The sequence below is a fragment of the Vulpes vulpes genome, chromosome 9 (genome assembly GCF_048418805.1).
Source record: "Vulpes vulpes isolate BD-2025 chromosome 9, VulVul3, whole genome shotgun sequence".
NCBI lineage: Eukaryota > Metazoa > Chordata > Mammalia > Carnivora > Canidae > Vulpes > Vulpes vulpes.
Genome location: NC_132788.1, coordinates 85,425,479 through 85,437,822, shown reverse-complemented (window position 1 = coordinate 85,437,822; position 12,344 = coordinate 85,425,479). Strand labels below are relative to the sequence as shown.

The 12,344-nt window shown below is 41.9% G+C and overlaps 1 protein-coding gene across 5 annotated transcripts in view; it reads left to right on the top strand.

The window, feature by feature from the left end:
• Positions 1-12,344, top strand: part of ABHD6 (abhydrolase domain containing 6, acylglycerol lipase) — a 72,481-nt gene that overhangs the window by 40,569 nt on the left and 19,568 nt on the right. For 3 of the 5 annotated variants that reach the window (XM_072720624.1, XM_025985770.2, XM_025985778.2), the window contains exon 3: positions 5,375-5,526. In XM_072720624.1, the coding sequence (XP_072576725.1) occupies positions 5,408-5,526 (119 nt within the window). In that variant the 5' untranslated portion in view covers positions 5,375-5,407. The remainder of the gene's footprint in view (positions 1-5,374; positions 5,527-12,344) is intronic. The other 2 variants (XM_025985786.2, XM_072720625.1) reach the window with 1 other exon arrangement.

Here is a 12,344-nt window from a genome sequence, read left to right as displayed (position 1 = left end):
TGTATTAGAGATAACAGCCCCAAATGCACAGCTTGGATGTTGACAAGAGGCTGCTGGGTGGCAGGTTTCTCACAATCTGGGATGTGAGAGTATGTTACTCTCCCTGGTGTCACAACAACCAGCTCTCTTCCTAAAGTAGCTTCTCTTCACACTGTGCCACAAGGCCACAGAGCATTGTCTTTAACCCAGGGGTGCTTTGTTTCTGTGCAACAGATACATAAAATGAATGTGTTTTTTTTTTTTCTCTTTTCCATCTTTTTCAATAATTCGGGCAATAAGCATTGTCAAGCCACAGATAGTTGCCTGGTACTGTTTTAGGTTCTGGAAACATTTAACAAGGAATAAGATTCTTGAGGAGGCAAACCAGATCCTACTCTTTAATTGCCTGGCCTAATTTCAAAAATGTTTTAAGTCTTCAGAGTAGGAAAAGACCAAAGAGGTGATTTGTATGACTGTTCTTATTTAATAGCTAAGGAAACCAAGCCCTCCAAGTGGTATGTGGAAGAACCTGGTAGGAGAGAACCAGCAGGAATGTCCCACCCCCAGCCTGGGAGGGGCCCACCCCTCCTGTGAACCTGCTCCAGTGGCAGCCATTCGTGTATCATTATGATTTTCACGAGGCCTATATATAGCCTAGTTCGCATTTTCTTTACATTGACTCCTTTCTTTCAACTTAAATTAATTTAAAAAATTAATTTGCCGGATGCCTGGGTGGCTCAGTGGTTGAGCGTCTGTCTTTGGCTCAGGACGTGATCCTGGGCTCCAGGAGAGTCCTGCATCAGGCTTCCAGAGGGGGAGCCTGCTTCTCCCTCTGCCTATGTCTTTGCCTCTCTCTCTCTCTCTCTCTCTCTCTCGAATAAATAAATAAAATCTTTTAAAAAAAATAAGATAAATAAATACAAAATTAATTTGCATCCCTACTATAAATTGAAGATACCTCTCTACTTGCTAGATGGGATTCATAAATGGCTTGATAAAAATAGATCTTCAAAAAAGAAAGAGAAGGAAAGAAGAAAGGAAGAAACCATAAAAATCAACAAGAAGAAGCCATGCTCTTAAGTAGCTAGGTTAGGGGAAGGCTTAGAGAGGTATCTAATGACACCATACTGAGAGTTCTTCTTTGACCCAGGCAGAGCTGGAAAAGAGTACGGATGTCAGTGTTATGTTACCCGGTTAATGCTGTGTAGCCTGGAGCATTATTTAGTATTCTCCTCCTCCCTAAAGTCATCTTGCAAACATCAGTTGTGCAGGCCCATCCTTCGGGAAACTCCATTTTCTACCTCATAGTTGATTTTCAGTCCTTGAAAATGCTGTTTTTCTGTCTCCAGCCTCTCCTTTGGGTCCATAGAGTGCCCTATAAACAAACCTCAATAGGGTGGGAGAGCTGCCTTTTTTTGTTTTGTTTTGTTTTTTGTTCATGAGAGACGCACAGAGAGAGGCAGAGACATAGGCAGAGGGAGAAGCAGGCTCCCTGCGGGGAACTGGATGCCGAACTCGATCCCAGCACCCAGGGATCACAGCCTGAGCCAAAGGCAGATGCTCAACCACTAAACCACTCAGGTGGCCCCAAGAGCTTCCTTTTTAGGACCTGGGGCAGGTCCTTTTGAAAATGAAGGACGATGCAGAGGTAGGGATAGTCCCCTATTCCGGTGTATACAGGAAACTCAGGAGGTGCCTAGCTGGCACAGTCAGTAGAGCATGCAGCTCTTGGTCTCGGAGTTCTGAGTTTGAGCCCCATGTTGGGTGTAGAGATTACTTAAAAATAAAATCTTAAAAAAAAAAAAAAAGAAAGGAATTCAGAAAGCATTAGTTTCTTCACGAGGGGCCTGTCTATATTTGACCTGCTCAGGGAAAGTGTGCAGGCTTCTCTGTAATAAGTCCAAGCCTTGCTGAATTGATCAGCCACTACAAAAGCTCTTCATTGAAGGCTTCATTCTGCAATTAAATGGAAAATGGAGCCAGCTAAAACCTTCCCCCCAGCTGACTGGGACATCCGTAGCAGGCATTGTGATGGTATGATGATCATACTTTCACCTTGGGGCTACCATCTTCAATGTCAGGGTCTGTGATATAATGGCCTTGGGCATAAAATGTTCTAGTTCCTCGTCCAAAAGAACATCATATAATTAACTTCCTGCAGCTCAGGATTCGGAATTCATGGTAACCCTCAGCAGTTTTTTAAGGACTTTATGTAATGTGGAAAAGTCCTCTTGAAGCTGACAGTTCCTATTTTCTTGACTCTTTTGTGACCCACAGTATTTAAACAGATTTATAACATTCCCTTCACTCCAAAAGTAATTTGCTTACCCCTTGACAATGAGGCCTTTTAGCATTGTAAATTGTACCCAGCCGTTAAATAGGTGACTCCTCCAGGGAGTTTTGTAATTACTAAAAGAAAAAAGGTCTCTTACAGCATCATTGGGAATAGTTGGTTGTCCCTAAAACAAACAAGATTGTTTATAACAATCCATTTTATAACTTTGCTTTTCATTAATTCACCTGCACCATATTTGTGTCCTGTGCTATTCTTGGCACTGAAAAAGAACATACACGACTGGCCCTACCCTCAAGGAGCTCTGGTTCTAGAAGGAGAAACAAGACAATGACATAAACTTGCTGAAGGTATTTATGCTGACTGAGAAATGGAGAGAACAGTTGAATCAGAAGCACACACAGTGCTTCTGCCCTTGAGAAGGCTTTCATCCCTACAGATTCAAGAGTGTACCCAGATAGAGCGTGTGTGTGTGGCTGAAAAGAACCATCTATCCCATCTATACATGCCCTCTGTCTTCCCCCAGCCATCCGAAGACTGTGAGTGGCTTGTTCACCAACCTCTTTGTACAGAACAAAATATGTAAATGGGAGAAACCAATATTGTACTATATGTTAACAAAATTTAACAAAATTTAACAAAATTTAAATTAAAAATTATAAGTGAAGATGTCGTATCTTCATGAAGAAATTAGGAATGACAGCAAGTGTGAGTATTTAATAGCAAAGAGCTTACAAAGCAGAAAAAAGGCCACTTGAAAATAATTTAGAGAAAGTAGAGCTTGGTGAAGAGAGAGTGTGTCCAAGCAGAAACCTGTTTTGTAATCATGACTCTACCAGCTGAGTAACCTTGGGCAAGTTACTTAACCTCTCTGTGCCTTCGTTTTCTCAGCCTATGAAATGGCATAAAACACCCACCTTGCCTGTTGGACAGGGCTGGTGTTCCATACCAGTGGTTGATCACTTTCAGCCTGCAGGCCAAATTCAGCTTGTAGCTTATTTCTAATAGAGTCTTATTGGAATATGGTCACTCTCATTTATTACATGCTGTGTGTGACTGCTTTCTCGGTACAACGACAGTAGTTGTGTGACAGAGCCAATGGGGATCTCAATCCCAAAATATTTATCATCTGGCCCCTGTGTTCAGTAAGGTCATACCATACCAATACCATCATGAATTCATTATAAAATTGAAATATAGATCAATTGACACAGGTATATGGGAAAGACCTCTTCATTTCACAAGAAATATAAGGGCAGGGTTTGCCAGATATTAATGGTTTTTCTTGAAGAAGTCTCTGTTTTGGGGGCAGCTGGTGGCTCAGTGGTTGAGCATCTGTCTTTGGCTCAGGTCGTGATCCCAAGGTCCTGGGATCAAGTCCCATGTCGGGCTCCCTGCATGGAGCCTGCTTCTCCCTCTGCCTGTGTCTCTGCCTCTCTCTGTGTCTCTCATGAATAAATAAATAAATAATCAAAATCTAAAAAAAAAAGTCCCTGTTTTGGTTGGTGAAATGCACTCTTACCATAGGCAGCTGGGCATCTTCAGGTTGTAAAGGCCCACACCTGGCATACAGGTCCATGCATACCTGGAGTAGAGGTCCATACAAGAGTTATTCTCTTGATTAGAGAGAATGATGGGTCTTGAAATATTTCTCATTTCATGAGAAAATGAACTGTATTGTGAACTCATAAGACAGGATGGAGAAGGAGCTACTGATTCAGCTGTGGTTTCTAGAGCACCTAGAAATATGTTGGGCCATAGTCGAGGTGCTGGGGCTACACAGTAGTCTGTGGCCTCCTGGTACCCACATACTGGCCTTGAGATGTGCCCAGGAGGTGTTCAAGAAGACCTCAGAAAGTGCACTGAAAACTCTGCTGCTTGGATTTGTTCTCTCTTCACTTTTTTATTGTATATTACTTATTTTTTAGTAGGCTACTCATGTGTAAGTGATAAATAACCAAAAGATTTAAGGGGTAGACAGTGAAAAACAAGTCTCCCTTCTATCCCTGACACCCAGTGACTAGTTCCTCACCTTAGATGAACCCAATGATGTCACACATCTTTTCAGTGATAGTAGCATTCAGGTACACATGTACATTGCTTCCATTTCTGTCATTTAGATTTTCTGTCCTTTCTAACTTTTTTTTAAGGAATGATTGAGGACAATTGTGTGGGAGCAGGGGGAGGGGTAGAGGGAGAGAGAATTTCAAGCACATTCCCCGCTAAACACAGAGCCCTATACAGGGCTGGATCTCACGACTCTGAGATCATGACCTGAGCCAAAATCTCTCTCTCTCTGGAGTTGGATGCCCAACCAGCTGAGCCACCCAGGTGCCCCAGTCCTCTCTAACTTTCAATTTTAAAAAATTGCAAACTTGTGGTGCCTAGGTGGCTCAGTCAGTTAAGCATCGGACTTTAGTTCGGGTCATGATCGCAGGGTGCTGGGATCAAGCCCCCCATCACACTCCCTGCTCTGCAAGGAGCCTGCTTCTCCCTCTCCCTCTGCCTCTTAACCCCTGCTCATGCTCTCCCATACTCTCAGATAAATAAAATCTTTTTTAAAAATTGCAAACTTACAAAAAAGTTGAAAGAATAATACCATGTAATCTTCACCTGGATTCACCAGTGGTTAGCATTTATTATATTTGCTTTAATGTTCCCTCTCCCCCCCTTTTTTTCCCGCAATTTTTAAGAGTGAGCAGCAGAAACAAACTGAGTAGCAAAAATCACTATTTTTCACCCCTTAATACTTCAACATACATCTCCTAAGAGCAAAGATATCCTCCCACGTACAAATAGAAGCACAATTTCACCCTCACACTCAACAACTGTATGTCACTGATGCAGTATCATTATCATATCTGGTCCTTAGTCAGATTTTCCCATTTGCTTTCATAATATCCTTTATAGCTTAAAAAAAAAATCCAGGATCTTCTCAAGGACTATTTGTTATATCTGGTTGTTATGCCTGTTCAAATTCTTTAAGCATTTGTCAGCTTTTGTTCCCTTCTGACCTCTACCCTCACTCTGGGTTCTTCTGTCTTCTACTTTGCTTCTTTACCTTTTCTCTTAAGACAGAGTTTCAATACTCACTTTCTTCAGCCCCACAGGTGTCAGCCAGTCTCACAGAGCAGGATGGATCTTGACGTGGTTAACATGTTTGTGATTGCCGGCGGGACACTGGCCATCCCCATCCTGGCATTTGTAGCCTCATTTCTCCTATGGCCTTCAGCGCTGATAAAAATCTACTACTGGTAAGTTAATTTTATAATTGAAGTGTTCAAGAGTATCATAATAATAGTGTCATCTTCTCTGCTTGTCCTTTTGGTGGTCTTTTTTTTCAACATTTTATCATGAAATAGTTCAAACATACAGAAAAGTTGAAAGACCTATCAGTTTAGGGAATGTTCTTGAGGAATTGATGGTATCGCCTCACTAGGTAAATTCTTTTCTGGTTTATGATAGCGTCTTTGCCTGGGAAGCCACCCTCACACCAAAGTCATGGATTCTGTATTCAGGCAAGGATTGTGTGTGGTGATGGGAGCTCCTTTGCTATTATCTTGGTTGTTGGATTCTGACCCAGTAGTGTCCTGACAGGGCAGTGATGTGCACTGAAAAATGAAGTTAGACCAGGGCCAAAGGAGATGGCATGGATAGGACAGGATGGGTTTTAGGGGGTGCCTGGGTGGCTCAGCCAGTTAAGTGTCTGCTTTTGGCTCAGGTCATGATCCCAGGGTTCTGGGATCAAGCCCCTGTGTCTGGGGCTCCCTGCTCAGCAGGGAGTCTGCTTTTCCCTCTCCTCCTCTCCCCTGCTCAGGCTCTCTCTCTCTCTCTCTCTCTCTCAAGTAAATAAATAAAATAAAAAAGAATGTGTTTTAGATTTGTTCTAAACAGGTTCATTAGTAAAGTGATGGAAAGAAAAAGGAGTTTCCAAAATTTTTATCATTTTCGTATCTTTATGATTCTTGCCCTATCTGTATAACACCTTTGCTTTCCTTTTGTATTTTCTTTAGAGTAAGTCACTCTTTTTACCTTAAGTCAATTTAAGAGTAATGTAAATCTCGCTCCCTTAAGCAGAAAATTCCTGTTTGCCATACATACTCTGCCATAAATAGTAAATTTATATTAAGTAAAAAGGAACACAATGCAGTTAAACTATGTTCTTAAATTCTAGCCTACCAAAGACTGTGTGTCTCCTTTCTCTTTGTCACAAAGTCCAGAGAGGTGTGAAAGATGTAACAGCCCTGAACAGAGCCTTCCTCATTGATGGAATCAGAAGATTAACAGTTGAAAGGAGATTAGCTTTCTCATGGTGTGCTTCAGTGACTTTTCATGCCATGGTCCATTTACCAAATAAAATCACCCCCATGCCTCATGGTGTGTGTCCCATGGCGAAGGCACTTCCAAAATAGACCTGGTTCCTCTCTGTGTCGTAGGGAAAAGGGAAGCACTTTGAGATTTACTCCAGACCCTGGCTGTTAGAATTGCCTTCTGGGCACAGAGACGAGAATGCAGAGAGGTTGTACTTGTGCCCTTTATCTGCTCTCCTTTCTGGCTCCCTTTTGTTTCATGAGAGTGTAGAATTATCCGCCTGCCAGCCAGCCTCTGATCCTTGAAAAGAAGCTAATTGAACAGAAGGGAGTTTTTCATCCTGCACTCTCCCTCGCTCTCTTGGGGGGGATGGTGGTGACCTTTTCCCAGGGTCACCCAGGACCCACTTCTGCATTGACAAAGCTGAGATGCTGGCTGCCTTAGTGCCATGGCCCTGCAGCATGAGTGGCAGGAGTGCTTTGGGGCCGAGGCCCCTGGACGGCCCCTGACATGGAGAGGCCAGAGTCCCAGGCCCCTTGTGGCCCTCCAGAGGTGCCTTGGACCTCTGCACACAAATGCCATCTTTCTTAAGTCAGATCAAGGCAGAGAACGCAGTTCAGTGATGTGGCCTGTAACCATGGATATGGCTGCAGACAGAGGTGTGATTATATAGAGGCTGATTCCACCCACTGCGTGTGGAAACCAGCCTCCATGCTGTGTAGTCCCTCAATCCCCAGCTTCCTCCAGGCCATCAGGAAGAGGCTTTCAGAGTTAGGAGTGTCAGAATAATTTTGACATTGAAGCTTTTATTTTATTTTATTTTATTTTATTTTATTTTATTATTTATTTTTTTATAAATTTATTTTTTATTGGTGTTCAATTTGCAACTTATAGAATAACCCCCAGTGCTCATCCCGTCAAGTGCCCACCTCAGTGCCCGTCACCCAGTCACCCCCACCCCCCGCCATTCAAGCTTTTAAAAGAAAAATAACCTTGTAGTAAATAATTCACCTTTTATTGAGTTAAAATTCACAAAACATAAAATTCACTATTTTAAAGCATATAATTCAAGTTTTAATATTCATGGCATTAGAGCATCTGGCTGGCTCTGTCAGAAGAACATGTGACTCTTGACCTTGGGATCGTGAGTTCGAGCTCCATGTTGGGTGTAGAGATTACTAAAACAAATTAAAATAGGGACGCCTGGGTGGCTCAGCAGTTGGGCACCTGCCTTTGGCTCAGGTCATGATCCCGGGATCCAGGATCGAGTCCTGCATCAGGCTCCCTGTGAGAAGCCTGCTTCTCCCTCTGCCTATATCTCTGTCTCTCTCTCTCAGTCTGTGTCTCTCATGAATAAATAAATAAATCTTTAAAAAAATACAATAAAGTAAAGTAAAATAAAATAAAATAAAATAAAATAAAATAAATAAAATAAAATAAAATTAAATTAAATTAAATTAAATTAAATTAAATTAAATTAAATTAAATTTAAAAAAAAAAAAAAAAGGGATGCCTGGGTGGCTCAGTGATTGAGCGTCTGCCTTTGGCTCAGGTCGTGATCCTAGAGTCCTGGGATCGAGTTCCACATCGGGCTCCCCACAGGGAGCCTGCTTCTCCCTCTGCCTATGTCTCTGTCTCTCTCTGTGTCTCTCATGAATAAATAAAATATTTTTAAACAATTAAAAGTCAAAAATGTATATATATATATATGTATATATTCACAGTGTTGTGCAACCATTACCACTATCTAATTCCAAAACATTTCCCTCTTCCCAAAAGGAATCCCTGTACCTGTTTGCTGTTATTCACAGTTTCCCTGTCCCTTCATCCCCTGGCAACTATAACTACATCTTCTGTCTCTTTGGATTTACCTGTTTTAGCCATTTCATGTAAATGAGATCATAAAATGTGGCATTTAATGTCTAATTTCTGCCACTTAGCATGCTTTCACAGTGCATCCATGTTGCAGCATGTGTTGGTACTTTATGATTATAGCTAAATTCTAGTCCATTGTGTGGTTATACAATATAATATGTATTTAAATAGACATTTTGTATTGTTTCCACTTTTTTTGCCTGTTGTGAATAAGCCACATGGCAAATTACTCACTTTTATCAACCAATAATACCACTAAAGCCCTGAGAGGCCCCACATAGCAGAGCATTCAGTCCCTTATTAAATGACAGTACAGATGCATGTGATCTTGAAGCCTGCCCATGCCTGTCACTCAGCTCAGAGCTGTAGCCAGAGGACAAATACAGTGCTCTTGATTTTATGAACTCAGGCACACAGGCCAAGAATAAACCTAGCTGGTTGGAGAGAATGAAAATCCTAGAAAATCTTTTGGTTTGTGCCAGGTTGTATTGTGGGATGAAGGGTTGGGATTATGGTACATGGTGCCATTGTGGAAGGCTGTAGGAAATCCTGTGATTTCCTCCTCCTCCCACCCCCACCGAAATGCACAGCCTGTTTTCTTCATCTCACCTCACTACAAGTGACATTTATACAGTGGGTATCTTGGGATGAACAGCTTTACTATGAGTCACATTCCTTAACCACAGCTACACCTCCAAACGCCTTTATTTGCCTAGCTGCCCATAATTACCACCAGTGGATTCATTCTGCAGAGCTAGATTGGCCAGGTTAATTTTCAGGATTGCTATGTGAACAGGAATAGCAGGCAGCAGAGCTAGCTGGGCGTCCCAAACACCCCGAGCTGCTCTGCCAGACAATGGTGCAGTGTAATCATCACAGCAGGCTCTCTCCTAGACTTCTCTCTGGGATCTTCTGAGCCCCTTGTGGAACAAGAACAGGTGTCCCCAGTAGACCATGGCTGGTCTTCGGAGCAGCTCTCTAAGATTCAGTGTCCATGGAGCATGGCCAGCCTGTCTGCATAGCAGCGTGGACCATGGTTGCCCCTGTAGGAGGCACCAAATGCTTTACTGGGAGTCAACAGAGAACCACAGCTGGAGATGCTGGGGCCACTGTGGGTGACATCAGGGGCAGCTCTGATTTTTCTTGTGCAGAATATTAAGAATATTCACAGGATGAAAAAGATTGGGATTTTTGAAGATTTTTATTTTCCCAAAGAAACTCAGTTGGGACATAAAGGTAAGGAATAATAAGAGAGAAAAATGTACAAGGATTGAAAAAGAAAAAAAGAAAACCAGCATTGTTTGCAGATAACACGAACATGTTCATAGAAAGTCCAAAGGAACTCTATAGATAATTTTTTGGAAATAATAAGTGAGTTTGGCAAGATTGCTAAATACAAGATAAGTAAACAAAAATCAGTTGTATTATTATATGACAGCAACAAAAAAATAGAAAATGGAAAAAAAAATTTAATGATACTATTTACTGGGTTGCTTGGGTAGCTCAGCAGTTGAGCATCTGCCTTCGGCTCAGGGCGTGATCCCAGGGTCTGGGATTGAGTCCCACATTGGGCTTCTTGCAAGAGAGTCTGCTTCCCCCTTTCCCTATGTCTCTGCATCTCCTCATTCTCTCTCTCTCTCTCTCTCTCTAAGTCTCTCATGAATAAATAAATTAAATTTTAAAAACCAACAAAAAAAAACTATTTACTATTGTATCAACAAATACAGAATCAAGAAATACAGAATAAGAATGAGTCTAAAGAATTATGAAGTATTAGAGGAATGTTGAAAGACCTAAAGTAATGGAGGTAGAGACTAGTATTTGTGAGTTGGAAGGCTTTTTATCACTGGCATACCAGACTTCCCTAAAATGCTATATAGATTCACTGTACACCCATTTAAAATCCCAGCAAGTTTTTTTTTATGGAATTTAATAAACTGCTTCTTAAACTTGTAAAGAAAAGCAAAGAGCCAATTAAGCAAGATAGTCCCGAAGAAGAACAATGCTAGATGATTTACATGCCCAGCTGTCAAACCTAATTATGACGCAACAGTAAATCAAGGCAGTGTAAAATTGGCACAAAGTAGGGCCAACCAGTGGGGCGGGACAGCCCAGGAACAGATGCATGTAGATACAGTCCCTTGAATTATGACAAACGTGCACTGCTTTGCAGGGGGGAAAGGGGGCTGTGTCAACTAGCTATCCATCTGGGGAAAAAGTTAATCGTGACCTCTTTGGTGGGCAGAGTTACTAAAACAGCCCCTCAAATATCTACCTGTTGAATCCCCAGAAACTGGATATGATGACAAATCACTCCCATAGTTGTTATGTTGTATTACAGTTGACCCAAAGACAGGATTATCTGAGGCGGCCTGATCCAATCCTATTAGCACTTAACAGTGAAGGGATTCGAAGCACGAGAAAGACTCAGTGCTATGGCTGGTTTGCAGTCGGAGAGGGCCCCATGAGAAGGAATGCCAGTGGGTTCTAGGAGCAGACAGCCCCTGGCTGACAACCAGCTAGACAGCAGGGATCTTAGTCCTAGACCACAAGGAACTGAATTCTGCTAATAACCTAAATATAATAAGCTTGGAAGCGGATTCCTTCTCAGAGCTTCCAGATCAGAGCCAGCTGATGCGTTGATTTCAGCTTTGTGGTACGTTCAGAAGAGAACTCGGCTAAGCTCCCTCCTGACCTGCAGAACCGTGAGTTAATAATTGAGTGTTGTTTGAGGCTGCTAAGCTTGGTACTTTGTAATGCAGCTATAAATAAGAATACGGCCTCATCCACAACCTTGTACCATGCACAAAAATCAAATCTGGGTGGATTATAGATCTAAATGAAACAATAACGCTTTTATAAGGAAACACAGAAAAACCTCACAACAGAGGTTATCCAAATGGCCAGTAAACATATGTAATGGTGCTCAACTTCATTGGCCATACAGGAAATTTAATAAAACCACAGTGAGAGACGCCCAGGTGGCTCAATGGTTGAGCATCTACCTTCAGCTCAGGCCATGATCCTGGAGTCCCAGGATTGAGTCCCACATTGGGCTCTTCACAGGGAACCTGCTTCTCCCTCTGCCTAAGTCTCTCCTCCTCTCTCTGTGACTCTCATGAATAAATAAATAAAAATCTTAAAAAAAAAAAAAAAGACAAATCACAATGAGATGCCATTTCACACCCACCAGTATGGCTAAAGTGAAACAGCCTAATAATTCCAAGTCTGGGCAAGGATGTTGTATTCATTTCCTAGAGCTGCTGTGACAAACAACCACAATTTAGGTGACTTAAAACAACAGAAATTTATTCTCTCACGGTTCTGGAGAGTGGAAATACCAAATCAAGGTGTTGGCAACGTTAGTTACTTCTGGAGGCTCTGAGGGAGAATCTGTTCATTGCCTCTTCCCTAGTTTCCAGTGACTGTAAGCAATCCTGGGCATTCTTTGACTTATACACATGTCCTTCATGTACAGATGTGTCACTCTACTGTCTGTCTCTGTGTATCACATGGTGTTCTTCCTTCTGTGTGTTTCTGGGTCCAAATTCCCTCTTTTTATAAGGGCACTAGCCATATTGGGTCTGGGGCCAACCCTAGTCCAGTATGACCTCAACTCAACTTGAGTATAACTAGGAAGATGCTGTTTCCAAATAAGGTCATATCCACAGGTTCCAGGTAGACATAAATTTGGGGGAAATAATATCCAACCCAGTATGAATGTGGAGCAACTAGAATCTGACATATTGTTGATGAAAGTGTAAATTATTTCATCTGCTTTGGAAAACTTTTTGTCAATATGACCCCCTCATTTCACCCAACAAAAGTATCTATCTATCTATCCACACAAACGTATGTGTACTTTTATACTACACATGCATATATA